At 47.1% G+C, this 25,936-nt stretch overlaps 1 protein-coding gene across 1 annotated transcript in view; it reads left to right on the top strand.

Moving 5' to 3' along the window:
• The window catches only part of ATP8B3 (ATPase phospholipid transporting 8B3), a 1,018,530-nt gene that overhangs the window by 315,472 nt on the left and 677,122 nt on the right, over positions 1-25,936 (top strand). Inside the window, exon 5 of the mRNA XM_073686335.1 lies at positions 10,697-10,795. Coding sequence (XP_073542436.1) covers positions 10,697-10,795 — 99 coding nt within the window. The remainder of the gene's footprint in view (positions 1-10,696; positions 10,796-25,936) is intronic.

Consider the following 25,936-nt stretch of genomic DNA (forward strand, 5'->3'; position numbering starts at 1 on the left):
CCTCCTCATTGATCTCGGAAGAGTGCCCGAGGAGAAACACTCATTAAAAACCTGAGTCAATAAGGGGACCAAAAGGTCCTTAAAGGTCTTGTAGAACTCCGACGTTAAGCCGTCCGGACCTGGTGAATTTTTGAGCTGGAGCCCATCAACCACCAGTCTAACTTCCTCTTCTTTGATCTCATCCACCAAGACATCGAGCGAGGGGTCTACCCCTGATTCAGGAATGGCCTTAGCCAGGAAAGCCGAAGTCTCATCTCGATCCAGCTCCTTCCTCCCCAAGAGATGTGAGTAAAAGGATCTGACGACCTTCAAGATCCCTGACCTGGACCTGGTCAGGGATCCTGTACTGTCCCTCAGACCCGCCACTATCTTACTACTCACTGACATCTTGCAGTTTCTGTAATGGTCGGGTGAGCGATACTTCCCGAAGTCCCTCTCAAAAACCAAAGATGTGTGCCTATCATACTGACATCTCTTGAGTAAGGTTTTCACCCTGGTGATGTCCTCACAGCCACCCCCAGTCGAGACAAGTTCCCCGAGTTTCCTCCTTAGGCCCCGATACAGGAGATCCCTGTTCAGGCTTCTGAGGTTAGAAAGCTGGCGGAAGAATCTCGTCACCCGATGTTTGAAGATCTCCCACCACTCTGACTTAGAGTTACCAAGGCCCAGTAGCGGTACCTGACTTTGAAAGAAATCCTCAAAGGACCGTCTTACAGCTGCTTCCTTCAGGAGTGACGAATTCAGCTTCCAAAAACCTCTTCCCATCCGAGGAGTCTCTGTAACATTCAGAGAAAACATAATCAGGCAGTGGTCGGAGAATTCAACCTCTACCACCGATAAAGGTGAAGAGACTGCCTCCTCCTTCAAATAAAATCTGTCTATTCTAGACCTACTCTGACTACCTCTGAAATAAGTGTAACCCGCGTCGCCTGTGGTGTTCCGGATGTGGACATCCACTAGGCGAGCCTCACTAACTATGCAATTCAAGGCGACGCTGTCGTAGGCCAACCGGTCTCTGGAACCTCCTCTGTCTTGGGGCCTCGAGACATTGTTGAAGTCCCCTCCAAAGACCACCTGTCGGCTACAAAACAAAAAGGGTTTAATACTCATAAAGAGACACTTGCGGTCCCACTTAGTCTGGGGATCATAGATGTTGTCCCCTTATGAGCACATCCAAGATCAAGCACCTCCCCATTTCCTACTCAATAACCCGTCGGCATACTATATCTGCGGTCTTAAAAAGGACCGCCACCCCGCTATACGGCTCAGCCGCAAGAGACCAATAGGAAGGGCCATGTACCCACTCCCTCTTAGCTTTTTTAAGGGACGTGAGATCGGCCAACCTGTTCTCCTGCAAAAACAAAATGTCGGCGTCAAGCTGGCCGAGAAAATGAAAGACCGTGAACCTAGCCACATCAGACTTTATGCTGGCAACATTAATGGTCGCCAGCGTCAACGGGGTGAGTGCCGCCATCATGAGTGATTAGGTTGGACAGCGACCTTCTTCCCACCCCCCTTACCCTTTACATGTGCTCCATTTTCCTCCTCAGAGGACGATAAAGCACGTTTCAGGCACACCGACACATCCATACCTGCTGTTCCAGACTCAACTTTAATGGGCACAACTGTTTCAGGCGCACCCTTGCCCTTGTCAGTAGGCCCTGGGTCGACCCCCCCACCAGAGGCCCGGTTTCCCCGACCCCCGATGTTGAGGGCCTGGCGACCCCTTTAGCCCCTACATCCTTGTCCGCAACCCCCAGCACCAGACCCCCCTCCTCACCCCCATCCGAAGACAAGGGAGACTCGCTTAGGGCCTGGTACTGGTTGGAGAGCTCCACCGGAGGAAGGGAGGAAGAGCCTTCCTTTGGCACCTGGCCCCGGGTGGCCTTCTCCTTTAAGTTACCCTTCTTCCTCACCCTTTCCTTCTCCCTCTTCTTTTGCTGTTGCCACTCTTCATTCCCCCCCTCATCCACACCTTCGCTGGATGAGGAAAAGGGAGAGGTGGCCCCATCCTCCCTGACCATCCTCCTGACCTCTTCATCTATCTCACTGTCCGGGACCTCAGCTGCAAGCTCCCCCAAACTAGGGACCAGAGGCAGGGACATAACCCCCTGGTCCCTCGCCACCACTCTCCTCGGACGCTGCTCTTTACCTCCCGCCTCAGGGGGAGTTCTGCTCCTCACCGGTCCCTTACTTCCTATGCCGCCGCTAGTCCCTTCACCGGCTTGTCTGGTCCTCGCCTCCTCCCTGCCAGCACCTCCCGGATTCAGGCCAACATTGGCATAGGAGCGTGGACAGCGACTAAACGGGTGTCCCAAGACACCACACAGGTTACACCGAATGTCCCTACAGGTTGCGGCCAGATGACTCACCCCTCCACACATTGCGCACTTCTCCACCTTGCACCCCGCGCTGAAGTGAGAGAGGCTGCCGCACCTGTGGCACAACTTCGGCTGCCCCTGGTAAAAGATCAGGATTCGGTCCCTTCCCAAGAATGTTGAAGTGGGAATGTGGGTATCCGAGTAACCCGAGACCTTCAGTTTTACCATAAAGGTCCAGGCCCCTGACCAGATGCCATGCTTGTCCAGATTCTTTTTGGGAATCTGGACCACCTCCCCATACCTGCTCAGCCAGGTCATGATGTCCATCTCAGAAAGTGACTCGTTACTGGTGAGCACGGTCACTTTCTTCACTGAGTTTTGGCGAGAGATAGCCTGGACTATAAACCCTCGCCATTCAGGGCAAATCCGAGCCAACTCATACTGAGACCAGAAGAGCTCTAGGCCCTCCGATCTCACAAAGCTGATGTCGAAAAAGGTGGCACCATAGGGATGAATCAGGGCATAGATGTCATCAGCCCTGAAGCCCATCCTGAGGAAAAGCTCCACCACCTTGTCCCTAGAGGGGCGCGCTTCATTGCCTTCCCACCGGAGATGAACCACATTCCTACGGACGCCACCCTGCCCTGCTGTCGGCAGAGACCACGTAATGTTCTCTGCCCCTAACTCTCGGAAGGCGGACAGACCATGTCGGTCTATCCAGAACGATAACTCTACCTCCCTACCCTCCACTGTAATGGACAGCTCTCCCCTCTTCAGGGCGTCCAGGAGACTCCATTGCAAGTAACCCTGCCCAGCATCCCCTGACAAGAACCCTCCAGTACCCGCGGCAGCGGCCGCAAAGGTGCGGACATGTGAACCGCCCTCTAACGAGGCCGCCAACGAACCGGGATTCCTTGGCCTCACACATGGCCCCTCATTCACACTCACACTCTGCCTCACAGCCTCACCTACCGCCCCTGCACTACTACCATCACCACCAGCCGCACCACTCACCACTTCCATACCTGCATCCTTACCTACATCCTCACCTCCTTCATGTACCCCATTCATCCCCACCTCATGCACCCCATCCATGCCAGCCAGAACAGGTGGGGTACTAACCGTTTTACCCAAGGTCCCGGCATCACTGGGGGGGGGTTTCAGGACACTCACCACATCCGCAGCATTGTCCTTACTCCCCTTCTCCCCCTCTGCCACCTTGGACCCTCCAATATTCATGCGCTGGGTATCACAGGGGCCGGGATTTTGGGCGCCGGGTTTTACCAACTTCACAGGTGCAGACACCCCGGCCGGTTTACCCCCGGCAGCCTTGTCCCCAGCATGCGGCCCCTCAACCCTCTGGCCAGATATGGAAGCAGTGGCTCTCTCCTCCCCCACCATCCTCCGGACCTCAGCCAAGATCTCTGAAAAAGCTGCTCCGGCTCCACCGCCACAACCCCCACCTCCCTCTGCCCGAGACCCAGAGGCCATGGGAGACAGAGACGGGAACTCCACCACACTGAATATGTCTGGCGCCACCGCCAGCGATGACCCTTTGCCATCCCTACTGTCCTCTGTAGGGATCGCCACACCATCACCACTCGCCTTACATTTGCCTTTACTCTCCCCACCGGACCTGCGCAGAGGACCAACTTCATGATCCGGGCGCCCTTGACCGGCGGGGGTTACACAGGAGACAGCAGCAGCATCAGTATCATCATTAAACACGTAACACATACTCACCGTCTCCTGTGTCTTCTTCTTGCGCCCCTTCTTCTCCTTTCCGGGTCCCAGATCTTGGTCCCCGAAACAAAAATGCTGGAGGTTCACCGGGGACTCCAGCAACCGGATGGCTGCCATGAGCCCCCCGGACCCCGAAGACGCCTCCATGTCTTCCTCCTCTGATGTGCTGGAGGCAGGCAGCGCCACCTGCTCAGGACGCAGACCGGAAGATTTAGGAGGCTCCCCAGTAACGCTGGCAGGCTGCTCGACCGGGGTTACTGCCACCTCCTGGGACACTGTTCTTGGTTCCGCCTCTGTCTTCCCTGCTGTTTTTCCTGCTGTCTTCCCTGCTGCCTCCCTCCCAGCCGTAGGTTTCTTCTGGGCAACTCCAAGTGCTGCGGTGGGCAGGACGAGGGGCGGGGCACCGGCACAAGGCTTGCTGAGCCTTGTGGTACTATAAGCATTGCTAGCTGCTTTTACTTTCATGTCCCTCCTGCTTCCCTCCGCCCACAGACTGTAAAGAGGCAGTGCCAAGAGCTGCGGTGGGCAGGACTAGAGGCGGACTGGCAGACCGGGAATTGCTGGGCTCTGCAGTTCCACTCGCGGCTCTCATTGTGGCCGCGCCGAGCACCGAGGTGGGCGGGGCAAGGGACGGGCCGACAGACCGGGGACCGCTGGGCTCTGCAGTTCCATGTGTGTCTCTCATGGTGGCCGTGCCGAGCACCGAGGTGGGCGGGGCAAGGGACGGGCCGGCAGACCGGGTGCCGCTGGGCTCTGCAGTTCCACGTGTGTCTCTCATGGTGGACACGCCGAGCGCCGAGGTGGGCGGGGCAAGGGGCTGGTCGCCGGACCGGGGACCGCTGGGCTCTGCAGTTCCTCCTGCGGCTCTCACAGCCGCCATGCTGAGCTCCGAGGTGGGCGGGGCAAGGGGCGGAGCCCCGGACCGCGATTCCCCGGCCTTTGTGCCCGCGCCCACACTAACCTCTGCTCTCACTAACAGCGTGCCTCTTCCTCCACCCCCCACCTTCTCCTCCTCCATGGCTGGGGTAACCCCTGGGGCAGCACCCAGCTCTGTGGTGGGCGGGACAGGGGGCGGGGCTCCAGATATACGTTCCTTTCCAGGCTCCTGGCTGCCATGCATAGTCCTGGGAGTGCCTTCACTGGCCGGCAGGCCCCCTTCATACGCCCCCCTTCCTTGTAGCGTGGTTAACCCCTCCTGGCCCGAGAACCGCCAATCATTAGAGAATTTCTCCAGAAAGGGACCCGCAGCCCTCTCTATTTCCGCCTGCCTCTGCTTCACCTCGGCAATCCTATCCTTGAACCTCTGGATTTGCGTGGCGATAGCCGGGCGCTTCCTCTGGGCTGCTGCATTATATAGCACCTTGGCCTGCCGCAACTCCAGCAGGAGTTTCGCCAGTGCCACCTTCCCCTTTTCGTGGCACCGCAACATCTCCACCACCCGCTGGGAGAAAGCCTCCGCCGACTCGTCCGGGCCCCTCTCGGCCCATGGGGCACTCCCCTTGCTTCCCTTGGGCTTGCCAGTCACCTTTTTAGCCGATGCCGGCATGCTCACCGTAGCCGCTTCACGCTGGGACAGCCTCCCAGACCTCCTCACAGAGTCCTCCGATGGATCCATATTCAGTCCTCCGACCCCACCAGGCCCAGACCGGGAGGGCCGAAGCCCGGGGATGCCCCCCGACACCCCTGCCTCGGTCCTGGGAAAATGAAGATGCAAGGGTCGGGCTTAGAGAAAAAAAAAAGTACTAGTTGGAGCTTCCCAGGAGCTCCTCCACACAGCTCTCACTCAGCTAGGAACACAGGCCACACCTCCTCCACTTCCTGCTACCGTGGCTGCTGGCATGAGACTTGCCCTCCAATAGATCCTTGTAAAAGGATTTAAAGTGTACTCATTCAAATTAGAGAGACAATTTAAATTAAAAAGATTAGACCTGCCTCCACCGCAGGGGGGCTCGCTCGACCCACCAGCGGACAGGCACCAGTATTGGGAGAGGGGCGCTGGCCGTCAGGGTCCACCGCAGCTCTGGCACAAACCCGGCGACACGGAGGTCGCACGGGCAGGAACGGACTGGCCGTGTCGGCTTCGCACTTTTTTGGTTTTAGAAGGGCATGACATGCCTATATCTGTGTCTCCCCCTCCTTTTACTCCTCCACCTCTTTTCTTTTCGCATGACTATATGTACTTGTCACTTTTCCATGTGTTAGTTGTGTCTTCTGAGCAGTTTGTCAGCTTTTGGACACCTTTGAAGTGTTTTCTATGTGTTTTCTATGTGTTTCTATGTGTTTTTGTTTGCCTGCCATTGGTTTTAACGGTGTTCGAAGGTGTTCGACTATCAGTTCGATGAACAGTTCGGCGAACATACGGGTGTTCGACGAACCGAACCGAACTCGAACACTACGGGGGTGGCTCAACACTATTTATAACATAGTCCATCTCAGTGGCTCGCAGGAATGTTACACATGTATCCTAGAGCCCTTTCAGTGGCAGCTATGCCCACTATGCTTCAAATACAGACTTCAGCAAGGTACAGCATCAATATTTACTGAAAGCGCCGATTTACCTTTGCCGGGTCTCAGCTGCTTCTATCAGCTCGGTTCTGCCACTGCTGTGGCTTTAAGGCTCCCAGACGTAGTCTCCACGCCACGTGCCTTCCAAGGCTACTGGTATCTCAAACACAGGGATCCAGCCCCTGCCTTCCAGGCTAGTGGAGTCCCACACAGGAACCAGGCCTCTTGCCTTCCAAGACTACTGGCATCTCAAACACAGCGATCCAGCCTCTGCCTTCCAGGCTTCACCAGGCCTCTCTCTCTCCCTATCTCAAAACCACCAGGATTTATATATCCTTCTGTGCACACAGGACCTCTGATGATGTCACAGTCATGTGATCAGTCACCTGAGAGGGAGGTAAATGGTCAGCCAGAACACACCCCCTGGACATTTTATCAATGCAGCAAGCTGCTGCATTACAAGGCATAGTAATCTTAGTGTATGTAAACTTTTCACTTTGCAGTAAGTAATAAAAATGCCTTGAAACATTCTCTCTCTCTCATTATTCTGGCATTTGGCAAATATTAAACATTATGGTAATCCTAATTGACCTAAAACGGGAAAGGTTTATTCTGATTTCATGTCAGATATTGAGAAAAACATGCATATATGTCTTTATATATAGTGTATGTAAACTTCTGGTTTCAACTGTAAATACTGTATACATATAGCCTAAAATACAAAGGAAATGTGTCATCTTTAACTTTAGGCCTTTTAGCGATCATTTCATCTTCAACTTGCTTAACTGTTCACAATAACAGTTATTTTGGCCAAGGGTGCCCAAACTTTTACATGCCACTGTAAACTTTTACATGCCACTGTATATTTATTATTTTGATATAAATACTTGTTGCAATATCTCCATATAGGTAACGATGTTAAAACACAAAAATTACTGTTCATATAATTGCAAATGCTTTAGTCAATGTATTGTATTTATGCAGGTCTTTAAAACAGCTTGAAATAATAAGGTCTGTTAAGTATTTGAAAGTGATTTTTCCAAGTTGGTTTGATAGACTTTCCCATGACTCCTTGATTTAGACTATGAGTAAGGGTGTTTTTAACATGCCAGAAACACATCAGTTTTTAATGGCTATCATGTGAACCTTTTCCATTTCAAAGACTTAGCCTGCTCCAAGCACCCTGACCCTATATATCCATCATAAAGCGTTAACTTCATCATAAATGTTAACCATCATAAAGCGTTGACTTAATTCAGTAGACCAACAGATGTCAGAAGTTAGAACACAACTGATCAATAATGGTATGCTACCAAATAACTTAGAGAATCTGTCACCAGGTTTTTCCCACCTAACCTATTCCATCGTCTTTTCACTTACTGGGCTGTTTGCTGTAGTTTTCATAAAATCACTGTTTTATCAGCAGGAGATTATCATTAGAGGACTAGTAAACCTGCTGACAGGTAGTCAAGCATATTCTTCAGTTCTGTATAACTCCGCCCACACCATAGATTGACAATTTTCTGTATACAATGTACATGAGCAGTAAGTTTCCCATCATTGGTGTGGGCGGAGTTATACAGAGCTCAGCATTCAGAGAACTGGTAGATCAGCAGAGAAAACAGTGATTTTATCAAAATGACAGCAAGCAGCTCAGTAAGTGATACGTCACTGGAATCAGGGTCTCTGCCCCTACATCATGCAGCTTTCAGATGGGGTAGCGAAAACCTGAGGACAAATTCCCTTTATAATCCTTTTAAAGAGGACATATCACCAGGTCGAAAGTGAACAGTTTTTGCTCTTATTATATTCCTGTTGCTCCCCTGAGAATTCAGTTTTTCTTTGTTTTTTTTAAATCAATCAGCCACATGGCTCCAGAGATATGGGTCTTTTTATTAAGGGGTTAATTTTTATAGTCCTCAATTACAGAGGGCAGTACTTACAGGATACTCTGGTGCTTGTCTTTAGGCTGCTCTTCAAAATTACAATACGAGCAACACTCCCGTGTAATAGACAATAAAAATTTGCACAAAATAAAAAGCTCATATCTTTGATTGCCTGGTTCTTGAAAAAAACAAACAAAGAAACTGAATGTTCAGGCAAGCAGTGGGAACAAAAAAAGAGCAAAATCTGCCCACTTTTGACTTGGTGATGGGTCCTTCTTAGCTCCTACTTGGGGATCTCCCTGTATATTAATTTGTACTGGGTTCTTTAAACAAATACTCTTTGTATAATTTTTTTCGCAAAACACCTGACAGCAAAGATGAAATTAATGCAGGAGGCTTTTAGTGACAATGTAGTTCATAACTCCAGTTGTGTTGCATGTGTCATCACTTCTTCCATATTGGTTCTGCTTTTGCATTTACATGTGGAAACACAAAAGGGAAGAACTTCATTATATGTAAAGTTACATTTGTTGTAAAGAACCTTGTCAGCAATATGCACCGGATCCCACCGCTGCCACCAGTTTGTCAGGGAGGCACACCTCTGCTGCCTCCAATCGTCAGGACAAATATGCAATTGACTGACGAGTGATGGACAAGGCCGTGGCTGTTTCCACTACTAGGCTGGTCATAGGGAAGCTCATAGTGAGTGTATGGTATTTGGTATATACACCTCCAATTCCAACACATGGAATATACATATATACTCCTGTTTTGTCACTGTCAACTCCACAATAATAAAAGGAACTACTAGCTGCCACCACCAATCGTTTATGCAGGCTGATTGGACACCCGTTACAGGTAGCATATGGCTTCAGGGGTGCGGTTAACATAGCAAGTGGAACGGAGCTAATACATTTCATATATTTAATCCGGAAAGGTAAGCAGTGTTTATAAAACATCTACAAAGAGGTTACAAAAACCCAACCTCTGATTCTTATTAGATCAAGGTTACGCCCACATACCTCCCCTTGGTGAGCTCATATGGGGGCTGGTTGTGGGATGTGCTAGATTTTATAGAAGTTTATCAGATCCCCAACTTTCAGGCTATCTTCACCCATGGAGGCCCCAGGAAGTAGATATTATCGTCATGTTTTTTATTGTGATTTTACCATTCTATAGAGAAGAAACATGGCATGGATGGAATCACCAATTGGAATGATATTAAGTTGGAGGGGTTAGAATGGCCTTATTGTGATATGAGTGAGTACATTATGTTCGTCCCATCGCTACGACGTCGAAAATATATCTCCCATAAATATTGGATAGATGCAAACCCCAATATCCATCACTGAACACTGGCTCCTAAAAGTCTGCGATCAGTGCTTTGAACAGAGGAAGCTCTTACCTAAAAAGTGTACTTCTCCTCCTCTGGGTAAACAAATCCGAGTCTTGGTGGCTGGTTCTCAGAGCAGATGTCTACTGTAATTGCCTGTTCACGGAGGAGGCCCCAACTTCAATAGAGGTTGAAGTGTCAGCTCTTTCTCACTTCCCCAGTTAGAATTAATCCCATATGTTCAATGTGAGGGTGATATGTCTCCTCTCTGGAGATGTCTTTATAGATTTTAATTTTTCTCTACGACAAACCTTGTTGCTTTAACTAGAGTATAACATTTAGCTACACTTCTAGGATTTGAGTCATTAAGACTAGCATTGCACACACCAGTGTTAATAAAGGACTCTCTAGAGAATGATGCCCTAAATTAATTAAGAAGTGCATCTTCTAAGTGGCATGCACCCCTGTGCACGTCACCAGAAATATGAGTAGTGAGTAGAATTTCTGTAGTAAAAAGTGGTGGAACTTTTGCTGTATTTGAGCTACGGCCTTTCCCATAGTTGCTCCTTCCCAGCTCTGTAAATTTTGGCAAGCTGATGAAAACTGGCTTGAAAAAGGCCAATTTTACACAAATTGTACACAAACTCTGTGTTGTGCAAAAATTTTTAAACTTTTCAAAGCTTTTAATGCCAATTTATCTGGCATAAAACCTTTGATGAATTGCGCCCATATAGTTCAATAAGAATGCATTGCAGCTTGACAAAAATGAATAATTACTGTGCGTTACATAACTGTCAAATGTAATATAAGGTAATGTTTCCTATAAAAACTAATAAAAAAGAATGGAGAGCAGATCATAACTTTCTATTTTGTATTCTAACAATATTAAATTACTACCTTACTTCCAGACTGTTCCTGCAATTTCCACTCTGCCATGGTTCGCTATTATGCTACCCTTGCTTTTTCTGCTGGTTATAAGAGGGATCAAAGACCTACTTGATGACATTGTAAGTACTATATTTTTAATATCTTACCATTAAATTTGTGGCATATATCTAGATTTAGTAGTAATAAAGTTTAACAGCTAGGGGGCAATGACTCACATTAAAAGCGCATTTCATTAGAAATGTTTAAAGAGGATCTTCATCATCGGCTTTGTGCCACCTAATTTGAGAGCAGCATCATGTAAAGGCAGAGACCCTGATCGTAGTGATATGTCACTGCTTGCTATAGTCTTGATAAAACTACTGTTTTATCGGCAGCAGGTCACTAGAGGACTAGTAAACCTGCTGCCATGTAGTCCCCCATATTCACGAGCTCTGTATAACCTTGTGCCAAGCACTGATAGACAGCTATCTGACTATACACAGTGTACACAGAAAGCTGCCAATCAGTGGTGTGGGCAGGTTATACAGGGCTCAGCATTCAGAGAAGTGGTAGATCTGCAGCAGAGAAAAGTGATCTTATCAAAACTGCAGCAAGCAGCCTAGCAAGTGAAATATCACTTGAATCAGGGTCTGTACCCATCAGGTTGCTTCCAGATGCAGTAGCAAAATTCCTAAAAAGCTCATGATAAACAAAGCACTAAGCTCTGCTTCTTTGTAAGTAATTTATTTTATTATCCATACAATAAAACATCACTAGTAGATCAATCTGCCCCCATACAGCATCATATTATCCATACATTGTATAAAAAAAGATGATTCCACTGAGGAGGAGTAAAAAGCTGTTTCTTATGGGGTTTTGAAGCACAATTTTGTCCATAAAATCCTGGTGAAATGGTCTCCATTTTCTCTTTTTTGATATTTTAACATTCTGCATTTGTAATTGAAATTCCGAAAAAACTTGACTGCTTTTCAGGTATGATTTTAGAAATCATGAAGGAATTCTTTAGACATTTTGTCAGAAAACATCTTGCTATCAACTACTTATCAAACTTTAAGCCCAGGGACACACACAGGTTATTTAAAGGAAGGTCTTCAAGTGCTTTGGTACCCATACCATTGTAGTAGAAATGAAACAGATGGTCACAAAACCTTCATACCTCGAGACAATGAAAGTCATTACTGTTGGGCCATTTTCTCCCTTTGTCACTATGATGTTACATTTACTTTTTGCTTTCCCATGGCATTAGGCTTATTATTGCTCTTACTGAAAAAAAATAGCAAAAAACTATGAACAGAATAAAGCAATTGAGAACAAGTGCAAGCTGCTATGACTACATAGTATACAAACAAAAGAATACAGCAGCACTCTGTAAGCGCTAAGCAGGGCTGGTTTTAAACAAAGTGGGGCCCTGGGCAAAAGTTTAAAGTGGGGCCCCAAATGCTCACATATTGCACCACCACAAAGAAACATTTAGGTTGCATTTACATGGGATGAGTTCAGAACGTTAAACAAGTACGATCAACAATATTGAAGTCGCTTGGTGCTTGATTACTGGCCTCTTTAATGGGTTGATGAAGAATCATGGGCACAGAACAATCAGTTAGTAGCAATAATCAACCAATCTGTCTAATCAGTGCCCAAAGTGGTGGCTCCCACCCTTACAAGGGCACCACCCAATTATGGCACTAGCCCTGTAGCCACAAACAAGAAAAAGATACCTCCCGACGCCTTACTTCCTCAATAATGAGGGGTCATCAGCTGGAGTGTATGTGTAAGGGTGAAAAAAAATATACTTAATACATATCAGGAAAAGAGAAAAAAAAGCAGGGTACTGTAGCTACGTCTCTAGTGTGCAGAGTGCTGAAGAACTGGCAAAAGAAATGTGTACGGGTTGTAGCTACCATATTGGGCATGACATGGTTAGGAAATAGACCTGGTCATCCATATCTGTAGTCCAAAAAGGCTCCACAGACTATCACGTCCTCTCTTCTAATTGGGTGAGATCACAACTAGTGATGAGCGAGCATGCTCGCAACTGTTCGGTACTCGCCCGAGCATCTCAGTGTTCGAGATGCTCAGCGAGTACTTCCGGGATGCATGGGGTACAAAGATAGAATGCCCCCACTATCTTTGTACCCCATATAACACACCATACCATCAAGATACGAGATGTGCAGCATCTGAAACAATGGATACTGGAATCCTGTGCTAGCATTTCTTCTGCGGTGTTGCTATCAGTGTGTCAAGAGTGGGAGAAGAGGGTTGCATTGACAATCCAACACAATGGGCAGCACTTTGAACACATTTTATAAGTTGTCATAAACTTGTAAAAAACTCATGAAAGAATAAAGTTACGTTAAAACCAAGCACACCATTGTTTTTCTTATAAAATTCTCAATAAGTTTGATGTGTCACATGACTCTCTTCCCATTAAAAAAAATAAAGTTGGATCCAAAATGGCTGACTTCAAAATGGCCGCCATGGTCACCACCCATCTGGAAAAGTTTTCCCCCTCCCATATACTAATGTGCCGCAAACAGGAAGTTGATATCATCAACCATTCCCATTTAATTTAGGTGTATCCATATAAATAGCCCACCCTGTACATCTAAACTAACAGTCCTTCTAAGGACTAATTCAGATACTTATCAATCCTGGTGATAGCAGGAGTTAGGCAGGCAGAGTTTGTGGAGAGTGTATACAACAGAATAAGGTTCATTGCACGTTCTGTCAGCTGCTGTTACTCAAATCCATAGCCCTAGATATCAAGGCTAATATTCTTTTTGCTCTTAATCGTGATTGCTTGAAAAGCAATATAATACTCCATTTAACTGCTCCATTTGCTTGTACAGCCTACAGCCAGATTTGTTTGATTTTAATAGCATTGCATTATTGTGGAAGCAAAGAAACTTGTCCATCATCTCAGGTGATCCAATATTACTGAGGTAATAAGCCTGACATTTTTGGGAACGTGACAAATATTATAGTCCATTTAGTCTGCCAGTTGTGTGGTGTTCAAACCTATTCACACTTGGTCGCTGACCAATACCATACTATTAGGCCACTGCCTAAAACCGCGGTCATCAGACGTGATCCGATATTACTGCGGTAATAATACTGACATTTTTGAGAACTTGAAAAATATTATACAGGCCAAGGCTGTGGGCAAGCTGAAATTGTGCCTGCTGAGGGAGCATAACAAGAGTTTGTAGGGGGGCCGCAGAACACCACTATTGAAGCCAGAGCAGGGTGAAAAGTTTGTTGGTTGGATAGCAGATAATGCTTCCAGTCAGTTTGCCACCACCATCACCCTGTCTTCCACATGGTCCAGTCTCAGTATCCGTGAGTCTGGACCACATATTCCTCACCCTCATCATCCTTCCTCTCACCATGCCGAGTGCCTGGAGACAATTGATCTCACACTTGGACACTCCGAAGAGCTGTTCATTTTTCCATTTATAGATTCGGGCCTCTTGCTCAGTCTGCTTCAAGTGGAGCAAGAGGAGATGTAGCGATGCCCAAATATTTGAGCAGCCACGGTCACACAAATGCGACGGTGGGAAAGTGCAATTACTGTCCCAAGAGGTGGAAGATGATGAGACAAAATTGCCAGCAAGTTAGGAGGAGGCCCAGGGTGCGTACGTGGAAGACGAGGTGGTGGATGATGAAGTCACTGACCGAACCTTGCAAGGTGACATGCATAGCGAGGACAGCAGCACAAAGAGGGAGGGAGGCGTAGCACCACAACCGGCAGGAACAAGCAGTGGGGTGGCCACAAACACAAGGCGGGAGCAACTGTCCCCCACTCCAACACGAGGGAAGTTGCTAGTCCAACTGTTAGCCTTTAAATAAGAACCAGACTCGGGAAAACCTGTCAAGTTAACCCCAAAAAGGCCATTTGCAACATCTGCCACGCCAGCATCAACAGGGGCAGCAAAATTACCAGCCTGACCACCACCAGCATGCTCAGGCACATGACAGCAAAGCACCCGACTAGTTGGGCCGAATGCCAGGGTCCAGAAACAGTGTCTGCGGGTGACACCACTGTCTGCTCTGCTGTTGTGCGTGCACGCCAATTCCCTGTCCATGGTGCAGGCGAAGATGCCTCCCGCCCTGCACCTATCGTTGCACACTTGCAACCACCACCATCAGCAACCACGTCCACGTTCTTGTCCCAGCACAGCGTTCAGTTGTCCCTACTCCAGTCCTTTGAACGCAAGTGCAAATACGCAGCCAAGGCCACACAGGCCACAATAATAAACAGCCACATTTCTCTAATGCTTGCACTTGAAATGTTGCCTTTTAGGCTTGTGGAGATGGAATCTTTACGCAACCTCATGGTGGCGGCCATACCTTGGTACTCCGACACCAGTCACCACTATTTTTCCCGGTGGGCCGTGCCCGCCTTACATAAGCATGTGTCCCAGAACATTACCCATGCCCTCACTAAACACAGTTACTGGGAAGGTCCACCTAACCATGGACAAGTGCTTGTGGCCAGGGATGGTATATCTCACTGATGGCACACTGGGTTAATATAATGGAAGCCAGGACCCAGTCTGGCCCTGGGACGGAACACGTCCTCCCGACGCAGAGGATTGCGGGCCCTTGGTCAATCAGAGTTGCTCCTACATTCTACAGCTCCTGCACCTCCTCCTTCTCCTCCTCTTCAGCCTCCATCTCCGAAATAACACATCAGTCAGAAGCTGGAAGCACTGCAGCACTGCTTTGGCCAAGAGGCTATAGGCTGTGCTGAAGCTAATAATGCTTAGGTGACAAACCGCACAGTGCTGCAGAGTTGTTGACAGCTGTAACAGAGCAAGCAGATCTGCCTGTGACAATGGCCGGAACCTGGTCGCGGCTCTGAGGCTTGGCAACCTCGCACACGTACCATGTGCTCAACCTAGTGGTTCAGCGGTTTCTCAAAACCTACCTGGATCTGCCTGAGTTGCTTGTGACATTACGCCGCATGTGTGCCCATTTCAGAAAGCCAACCAACAGCTTCTGCCACCCTCGCCATGCTTCAGCAGTGTTTGCAGCTTCCAGCTCACCGACTGGTGTGTGATGTCATTACGTGTTGGAACTCAACATTGCATACGTTGGGAAGGATTTGTGAGCAGCACAGCGAAGTTGTTGAGGACCAGCTTCAACACACCCGTTGGTATTCAGGTCAGCCTCTGCACATAAGAGCTGATTAGTGGACATGGATGTATGACATCTGTGCCATCCTCCAAAACTTTGAGGACTCCACCAAGATGGTGAACGGCGATGATGCCATAATTAGTGTCACCATCCCGCTTCTCTGTCTACTGCAACGTTCGCTGCTCACAATTAAAGAGGAGGCATTGCAGGTGGAGCACGATGAGATGGAGCAAGAAACTATACAGGGTGATGCTACACAGCCCAGCCTCATCTCATCTCAACGTGGATTGAGTGATAATGAGAAGGAGAAGGAAGAGAAGGAGGAATAGGAGCTGTTTTCCTGCGCTACAGATGGTACTACCCGCACAACAGTCATACCGTCTGTTCAGCGTGGAAGGCCTGATGAGAGGGAGAATGAGGAGGAGGACCAGGAGGAGAATGAGGAGCATGGACAGTCATCCTCTTGGTCAGGACAGGGAAGTCTTGGTTATTGGCAGTCTCGCACACATGGCTGACTTTATGTTCCACTTCCTTTCCCGTGACTCTCGCATTGTACACATTTTGGCCAACATTAATTACTGGTAGGTCACACATCTAGACCCACGCTATGAGGAGAACTTTCTATCTCTTCTTTCCATGGCAGAGAGGTCTAATAAATTTTGCAGTACCAGAAGGCCCTTGTTAAAGAATTATTTAAAAAATTCCCATCTGGTGGCAGAGGTCACTGTTTGCTGGACAACCAAGGAATACAGGCATGGGAGACACGAATACGATGCAGCAGAGGCAGGAGAACACTGTCAAAGGTCTGGGACAGTTTTCTCAGACCTTCCCAATGCCCAGGTCCTGTTGTGCGAGGTACTCAGACAAAAAGGGAATAGTTTTGGAAGATGCTGGAGTGCCTTGCCAACCATACCAACATCCTCCATGATTCCTCTGTGCCTTATAACTATTGGGTATCCAAGTTGGACACGTGGCATGAACTGGCTTTCTACGCCTTGAAGGTCCTGGCCTGCCCTGCCACTAGCGTTGTGTCAGAGCGGGTTTTTACTGCCACCGGGGGTATTATAACTAATAGGCGCATCCGCCTGTCAACTGAAAATGCTGACAGGCTGACTCTTATCAAAATGAATTAGGGGTGGATTGGACCAGACTTCTCAACACCATCGGATAATAGCAGGGGAACATAAAGTCAAATCCAGGGGTTTTTTTTTGGGGGGGGGGGTCTATTCACAGGCACCTCTTCACACCCAGACATGGGTATACTCTTCCTGCTTTTGTCTATTTTATGTCACCCTCCTCTTTCTCCTCCTCCACCACCATGTCAACAGGGTGACCGTCATGTAACGCCCACATAATTTTTTAAGGGTGTTTATGATGCCCGTAGGAAATATTTTTAGAGGCCTACCTCTAACACTCTGTACATGTTATACAGTATGTTCATGTATACCCCTCAGGAGTAAATGTTTTTCAGCCCATGCACTTAGTGCATTGTCATTAACAGTATAGGAGACTGTTAATAATCATGGAGGAGTGAGTCGTCTAGCTGCCGTACATCTGAGGTTGATGAGGTCCCTAGTTACGCCCCTCTGGGCTTTCCTCGCACCACGGCACAGTGATTCCACCACCCGTCCCATTACAGTTTGCACAGGCCATGGAATCCGCTGGCTCCCAGGCTCATTTCATCTCTGATCTATACCAGGAGGTCTCCCATCAGAAATCATAACAGGTCACAATCCTGTCCTTTTTGTGGACTATGAACACCTGCCTGGACATGCTGACAACTCCGGCTGCACCCGCCTCTACCCAAGCGGTAACGACTTTGGCCAGTACTGGACCCCGACTGTCCGCTCCTCCACGCTATGGTGGGGATCCTGCCCTATGTCAGAGATTCACGAATCAGTGCCCGCTACACTTCGAGCTATTGGCCTATCAGTTTACTTCATATGAGCCAGAGTGGTCTTCATCATGTCACATCTCACTGGTGAGGCTCTGGCATGGCTCAATCCCCTTTGGGAGAGAGGGGACCCTCTGGTGTCTAACCTTCAGTCTTTTCTAGAGGCCTTCTGGAGGGTCTTCGATGAACCCGGCCGAGCCTCCTCAACGGCTTCTTCTGTCCTCCGACTGCGTCAGGGAAACCTAACAGTGGGCCAATATTCTGTACGTTTCCGCACTCTCTCGTTAGAGCTCGCCTGAAATAACGAGTCTTGGTAGCTACCTTTTGGGAGGGCCTTTCTGGGTAAATCAAATATAAGCTGGCCGGTCTTGACATACCCACCTCACTGGATGATCTAGTGTCTCTGGTCACAAGGATTAACATCAGGTTTCAGGAATGCTCCAAGGAGATGGTCCGTGACAGAAGACCCTTATGCCTGGCATTTTCCTTTCAAAGGCCGGTCTTACAGCAAGCCTCTACCTCAGCATCCTCTCCAGAATCTATGCAAGTTGACCTGGTGATAATGGTCAAAAGCCGTCAGGAGGCCCGTCATTCTGAGGGAAGGTGCTTTTATTGTAGCAGTTCTGAGCATGTAATCCACTCCTGTCCAGAGAGACTGGGAAACTCCATATCTTAGGGTCTCTTGGAGAGGTCATTCTGGGTGAGAATCATTTCTCTCCATCGCTAACACTATCATTGTCCGTATCCTGCGGCAACACCCATTTTGTTGAGTCCGCCTATCTGGACTCCGGCGCCGCAGGTGATCTCATTTAACAGGCTGTTGTGCAGCATTATCAGATTCCGATCCAATGTCTCCTGGATCCGTTGGCGGTTTCTTTGGTGGATTGGAGGCCCCTTTCTGAGACCATCTTGCTCGCTACTGAGCCCATGGTACTCCAGGTAGGAATACTGCACTCGGAGAAGATTTCCTTCTATGTACTGTCCGGTCTCACTCACCCTTTGTTACTAGGTCTGCCATGGTTGCAGACACATGAACCTGTCTTGAACTGGAGCTCCGGAGAAGTACTCCATTGGGGTCAAGAATGTCACAAGACTGGCCTGGTTTACATTCCTCCTGCCTGAACTCTGGCTTCTCCATCTAATCTACTAGGCTTGCCGGCACCTTATTAGAGGTACGCTGACGTCTTTGACAAGAAGAGGGCTGAGACACTACCATGTCATAGGCCGTATGACTGTCCTATTGACCTCATTCCTGTTGCTTCTCCTCCTCGAGGCCAAATCTACCCCCTGTCGCATGTTGAGACCCATGCCATGTATGAATATATATTTATAGAGGAGAATCTTGCTACGGGATTTATCCAGAAATCCACCTGTGAAGACACTGGGTCTTCCGTGGGCATAATACTACTCAGACAACACAGGGTGAGAGTTAAACAGTGTGGTAATACTTTAATGAACCACCAAACAGACAATAACATATAGGACACTCCCAGCAAATACCCAAGATGGTGCAAAATTACACAGTCTCAACCATTCGCTGGCCCGCCGGGAATAGAGAAATGAGGTATGTGGCCTGTGTGACTTGATTGTCCCAACCTGGATTCCTTCATAACGTCTCTGAAAGTTCAGTGATAGACAATGTAGCAGATCTGTATTCCTCTTGATGGAGCCATGCTACTAATCTGCTGTTCTGAAAAGTCTCTCTGATTTTCTTTGTAAAGTCTGTCTCAGGCATATATCCCTTAAATAGTGCACAATTATCCTTTCAAGCACACCTCCACAGGTCAAGGATAAAGGATGATGATATTCATCCACAGGGCTCAGAATCCATAGCTCATCCCCCAATGTTGACTGGTAAATACTCTACAATGGTATTTAACATATCTGTTATCATCTGCAACATGAACTAAGGAAAGACAGGGGAAAGCTATCCCTACAGTAAGACTAAGCTGAATCCCTACGATGTAGCGGGCTGCCTGTTCCTAGTGAACAGACCCGTCTTAGTCCTCGGCTAGTCTGAACGAAGACCTATAGAATTAAGGGAGGGGTCCCTAAAAGAACTAAGGACTGGGACAAAAATGGGACACCTCCTAAACAGAAGTTGTTGCAGAACACAAAAAGACAAACTGACAAAATGTACTAGAGGTCCCAGTGGACCAAGCGAACTTGACAGAGAATGGCACCGAAGCACCAGGCTAGAGAAACAGTCAAACACTGAAGTCCAGCACAGCCAGAAGGGCGGAGCTGGAATATAAAGGCAGATGGTCACGTGACCGCAAAACACAAGATAGAAAAAACAAACAGGAGGGTTCTAACAGTACCCCCTCTTTTATGAGGATCCTCTGGATCGCCCAGGCCTATCTGGCAACCTCCTGTGGAAAGGTTTAACCAGCCTAGGAGCAGAGACATCATCCGTCCTTACTCAGGAGTTGTCTTCGGGACCGAAACCCTTCCAGGAGACAAGATACTGTAATCTCCCTCTATGCCATCTAGAATTCAAGATACGAGAAATTTCATATTTGCCGTCTTCCACCACAGGAGGAACTGTGACAGTGGCATCCCTATCAGATAAGTCAGCCTTTTTCAACAAGGAAACATGAAATACAGGATTAATATTCCAGGAAGTAGGGACATTCAACCTAACAGCAGACGGGTTAACAACCTGAAGCACTTTAAATGGACCCACAAACTTAGGACCCAGTTTTTTAGAGGGAATCCTCAACTGCAGGTTCTTCGAGGACAACCAAACCATGTCACCCACAGTAAACAAAACCTCTTTACGTTTCCTGTCAAAATACTTCTTGGACTTCTTGTTAGCCTCTTGAAGGTTGCAACGTACATTAGTCCAAACTCTCTCCAAATCACCGGAAAAATTCTCCTCCTCCGGCACCGCCGACCCCAATTTGGAGAACGAACCAAAAGACAGATGTCTCCCATTACAACAAAAAAAGGAGAACACCCAGCAGAGGAGGATGTATGATTGTTAAGAGCAAATTCTGCGAGAGGCAGAAACTCAGACCACACCTCTTGATTGTCTGCCACAAAACAACGCAAAAACTGTTCAACATCCTGGTTCTTTCTTTCCGTCCATTAGACTCAGGATGATGACCAGACGAAAATGACAAATGGATTCCCAACCTGTCACAAAAAGCACGCCAAAAGAGAGCCACAAACTGAGGTCCTCTATCAGAAACAATATCCATGGGAACGCCATGGAGCTTGACAATCTCCTTAACAAACGCCTTAGCGATTGTCTTGGCGCAGGGCAACTTAATAAATGGAACCAAATGACACATCCTACTAAAACGGTCCACGACCACCCAGATGACAGTAAAACCCTTGGACACAGGAAGATCAGTAATAAAATCCATTGTGAGATGCGTCCAAGGTGCACTAGGGACCTCCAGAGGGCAAAGCAAGCCCGCAGCAGGAGTATGTGAAGCCTTTGACAAAGCACACACAGTACACTGATGCACCCACTTGATGACTTCCTTCGGCCATCCAGGCCACCAAAAACTGCGACTGATAAGTCTCTTAGTCTCCGAAATTCCTGGATGACCTGCCAACTAGAGATGAGCGTTGTTCTACTCGAACTGTTCGCCAATCTCAAATTCGAGCTGTTTTGGGGCGGTGTTCGAGCCGGTCGGCGAACACGAACAATTTGAGAAAAATTCGGCTGTTCGAGGTTATGTTCGATAACTGTTCGTGCACCAAAATCATAACTGGATTTTTTCTCAGTAATGATGAAAATTAATGTTAATACGCAGTTTGAGTGTACAGCGGGGCGGGGGGAGGGGCAGGGATGGATCTCTGCAGGAACAATGAAGATCTCCATTTTTTTTTCTCTTTCCCGCATTTGCAGTGGGGAGGTGCAATCTGTCAGCCTATCAGCAGCGCACACACGGAGCGAAGTGCTTTTTTTCACACAAGCAAGGGCATGTGTGATTGGCAGTGTATGTCACATGTCCTTGCCCTATAAGACCAAGCCATTTTCCCCGTCGCCACCATTTTCTCACTGCTGCAGCTGCGTGTTAGACGGCACCGCTGTTGCTGTGTGTGCTATACCTTGTTAATTTCAAGCCAATTTTCGCACAAATATACAGATAGCTTGGGAGTAGGGAATAGTTGTGATTGCAGTCCTTTTAAGGACTAGGTTACAGCATTTCCTACGACTTTTATCAGGGAGGTCTGTGCTCTTAAATAGATAGGTTGTGGGAGTAAAGACTAATTGTAATTGGAGTCCTTTTCAGGACTAGGTTACATGAGTTCCTATCAGTTTTTGCCAGGCAGGTCTGTGCCAGTGCTGTGCAAGTTTTTTTCACAGCATTTGGCTGAATCTAGCAAAGCTAATCCTTTTTGGCCTATTGCAGAGTGTGTTAGTCAGTGGAGTAGCCTATCTGTGTTGCAAGATATAACACCTGTGTATAGAATACCAATTTTTTTACTGCACCTAGTGAAGTAAAATCTTTTGGGCATAGCATCATTCTATTAGTCCATCTATACTGACCTCCATCAGGTTGCAAACTGAATATAATTTTTTTCTGCATCTAGCTCTGAAAAAATATTTGGGCTTCTAGCGGTGTGTGGGACTTGGTCTATTAGTCCATCTATACTGACCTCCATCAGGTTGCAAATTAAAAATAATTTTTTTCTGCATCTACCTCTGAAAAAATATTTGGGCTTCTAGCAGTGTGTGGGACTTGGTCTATTAGTCCATCTATACTGACCTACATCAGGTTGCAAATTAAAAATAATTTTTTTCTGCATCTAGCTCTGAAAAAATATTTGGGCTTCTAGCGGTGTGTGGGACTTGGTCTATTAGTCCATCTATACTGACCTCCATCAGGTTGCAAATTAAAAATAATTTTTTTCTGCATCTAGCTCTGAAAAAATATTTGGGCTTCTAGCAGTGTGTGGGACTTGGTCTATTAGTCCATCTATACTGACCTCCATCAGGTTGCAAATTAAAAATAATTTTTTTCTGCATCTAGCTCTGAAAAACTATTTGGGCTTCTAGCAGTGTGTGGGACTTGGTCTATTAGTCCATCTATACTGACCTCCATCAGGTTGCAAATTAAAAATAATTTTTTTCTGCATCTAGCTCTGAAAAAATATTTGGGCTTCTAGCGGTGTGTGGGACTTGGTCTATTAGTCCATCTATACTGACCTCCATCAGGTTGCAAATTAAAAATAATTTTTTTCTGCATCTAGCTCTGAAAAAATATTTGGGCTTCTAGCGGTGTGTGGGACTTGGTCTATTAGTCCATCTATACTGACCTACATCAGGTTGCAAATTAAAAATAATTTTTTTCTGCATCTAGCTCTGAAAAAATATTTGGGCTTCTAGCGGTGTGTGGGACTTGGTCTATTAGTCCATCTATACTGACCTCCATCAGGTTGCAAATTAAAAATAATTTTTTTCTGCATCTAGCTCTGAAAAAATATTTGGGCTTCTAGCAGTGTGTGGGACTTGGTCTATTAGTCCATCTATACTGACCTACATCAGGTTGCAAATTAAAAATAATTTTTTTCTGCATCTAGCTCTGAAAAAATATTTGGGCTTCTAGCGGTGTGTGGGACTTGGTCTATTAGTCCATCTATACTGACCTCCATCAGGTTGCAAATTAAAAATAATTTTTTTCTGCATCTAGCTCTGAAAAAATATTTGGGCTTCTAGCAGTGTGTGGGACTTGGTCTATTAGTCCATCTATACTGACCTCCATCAGGTTGCAAATTAAAAATAATTTTTTTCTGCATCTAGCTCTGAAAAAATATTTGGGCTTGTAGCAGTGTGGGACTTGGTCTATTAGTCCATCTATACTGACCTCCATCAGGTTGCAAATTAAAAATAATTTTTTTCTGCATCTAGCTCTGAAAAAATATTTGGGCTTCTAGCGGTGTGTGGGACTTGGTCTATTAGTCCATCTATACTGACCTCCATCAGGTTGCAAATTAAAACTAATTTTTTTCTGCATCTAGCTCTGAAAAAATATTTGGGCTTCTAGCAGTGTGTGGGACTTGGTCTATTAGTCCATCTATACTGACCTCCATCAGGTTGCAAATTAAAAATAATTTTTTTCTGCATCTAGCTCTGAAAAAATATTTGGGCTTCTAGCAGTGTGTGGGACTTGGTCTATTAGTCCATCTATACTGACCTCCATCAGGTTGCAAATTAAAAATAATTTTTTTCTTCATTTATCTCTGAAAAAATATTTGGGCTTCTAGCAGCGTGTGGGACTTGTTCTATTAGTCCATCTATACTGACCTCCATCAGGTTGCAAATTAAAAATAATTTTTTTCTGCATCTAGCTCTGAAAAAATATTTGGGCTTCTAGCAGTGTGTGGGACTTGGTCTATTAGTCCATCTATACTGACCTCCATCAGGTTGCAAATTAAAAATAATTTTTTTCTGCATCTAGCTCTGAAAAAATATTTGGGCTTCTAGCAGTGTGTGGGACTTGGTCTATTAGTCCATCTATACTGACCTCCATCAGGTTGCAAATTGAATAAAAAAATTTTCTGCATCTAGCTCTGAAAAAATATTTGGGCTTCTAGCGGTGTGTGGGACTTGGTCTATTAGTCCATCTATACTGACCTCCATCAGGTTGCAAATTAAAAATAATTTTTTTCTGCATCTAACCCAGCCAATAGTTTTGGCCTAATACCACAGTTTGGCCACTCAGCTCTGCTCGGTTACCATCCATTGTTTTTTTGTGCAAACAACTCCAGAGTTGTGAATTAGTTAACCACCAAAATGAGTGGAAAAAGGCCTGCTGCTGGTGGAAAGGGGAATAGGCGTGTTGGGAAGGGGAAAAAAGGTTGTGTCCGTGGGGTAGGTGCAGAAGAAAGACCATCTTCCAGCCAAACTAAAATGTCTACTTCTTTTAGCGGACAATGTGATAAGATCCCTTTCTTACGGCCACGCCAATTGCTACAAATTCCAGATGAGGCACAAAAACAGCAGGTGCTTCAACGGATATCAAGTGCTCCTTTAAGTGGGCTCTCCTCCACATCAACTTCAACATCACAAATACTCCAGTCCTCAAAGGTGTCACCCAAATCGCACTTGCTTCCTCACAGCTCCCAAATCTCCAGCTGCCCGTCTGAGTGTGAGGTAGAACAGATGGTTGAGTCTGCAGAGCTGTTTACTCATACTATAGCCTGGGAATCAGAGGTCGACTCCAGCGCTTCTGTGAATCCAGACGAGGAAATGATCTGCACTGATGCCCAGAATCTTTATGAGTCAGATCCAGGACCAGACGCAGAAGGTTCTGACCATAATGTAGACCCTCATTCCCAAACTGTAACTCCTGTTGGTGGAGACAATGAGGAAGACGATGATAAGACTCAAATACCTGATTGGAGCGACAACTTTAGTTTTTTGTCAGGGCAGGAACAGGTTGGCTCTGAGGACGACGGGTGTGATAACGCACAGGGTGATGATGATGAGGTCGGAGATCCCACTTACTGTCAACCCACAGTCAGCCAAGAGATGAGGTCAGCAGAGGAGGTGGAGGAAGATGCTAGTGACGACGAGGTCAGGTTGCGCCTTCCTGGACAGAGACGTAGTACTGGAAGCACGTCAACAACTGCATCCTCAAACACAACTCTGCCTCTCAATACAAGTCGTGGTGGCTCTTCAGGTCGCATGGGTGCTAAGCCTTGCATAGCCTGGGCATTTTTTCAGATCGATAAAGATGACCCAACTCGTGTTATCTGTAACATTTGTCAGCAAAAGCTAAGTAGAGGCCAAAAAATACATAGTTTGAGTACTTCATGCATGAACCGGCACATGGACATGAAGCATAAGTTGCAGTGGGAAGCTCAGTGTGCTACAATGCGGCCTAGCCGGCCGGGCCAATCACCGTCTGCCATATCTTGTGCATCCGCGGCCTCTTCATCCTCTGTGACTGGGGGGACAGCAGTCACACCTGTTTTGGGGCGCAGACCTGCCACCTCTTTACCCGCAACAGCCAGCGTGATTGGCAGGTCATCATTTTCTTTGGAGGTGGTAACACCAGCTGGTGTTGAGCGCTGTCCGACATCGATAGCACCACCTTTGGATCAAGGCAACCTAACATGTCCGCCTGCATCTTCCTCACAGACCGGCAGTTTGCCGGGGACACCCTTATCAACCCCGTCTAAGCACAATAGCCAGCCCTCGGTCCCTCAGATGTGGACAAGTAAAAGACCATTTCCTCCTAGCCATGAGAAAGCTAAGAGG

The sequence above is a fragment of the Phyllobates terribilis genome, unplaced genomic scaffold, assembly GCF_046119375.1.
Source record: "Phyllobates terribilis strain yellow unplaced genomic scaffold, ASM4611937v1 Scaffold_1__5_contigs__length_1240528914, whole genome shotgun sequence".
Classification (NCBI taxonomy): domain Eukaryota; kingdom Metazoa; phylum Chordata; class Amphibia; order Anura; family Dendrobatidae; genus Phyllobates; species Phyllobates terribilis.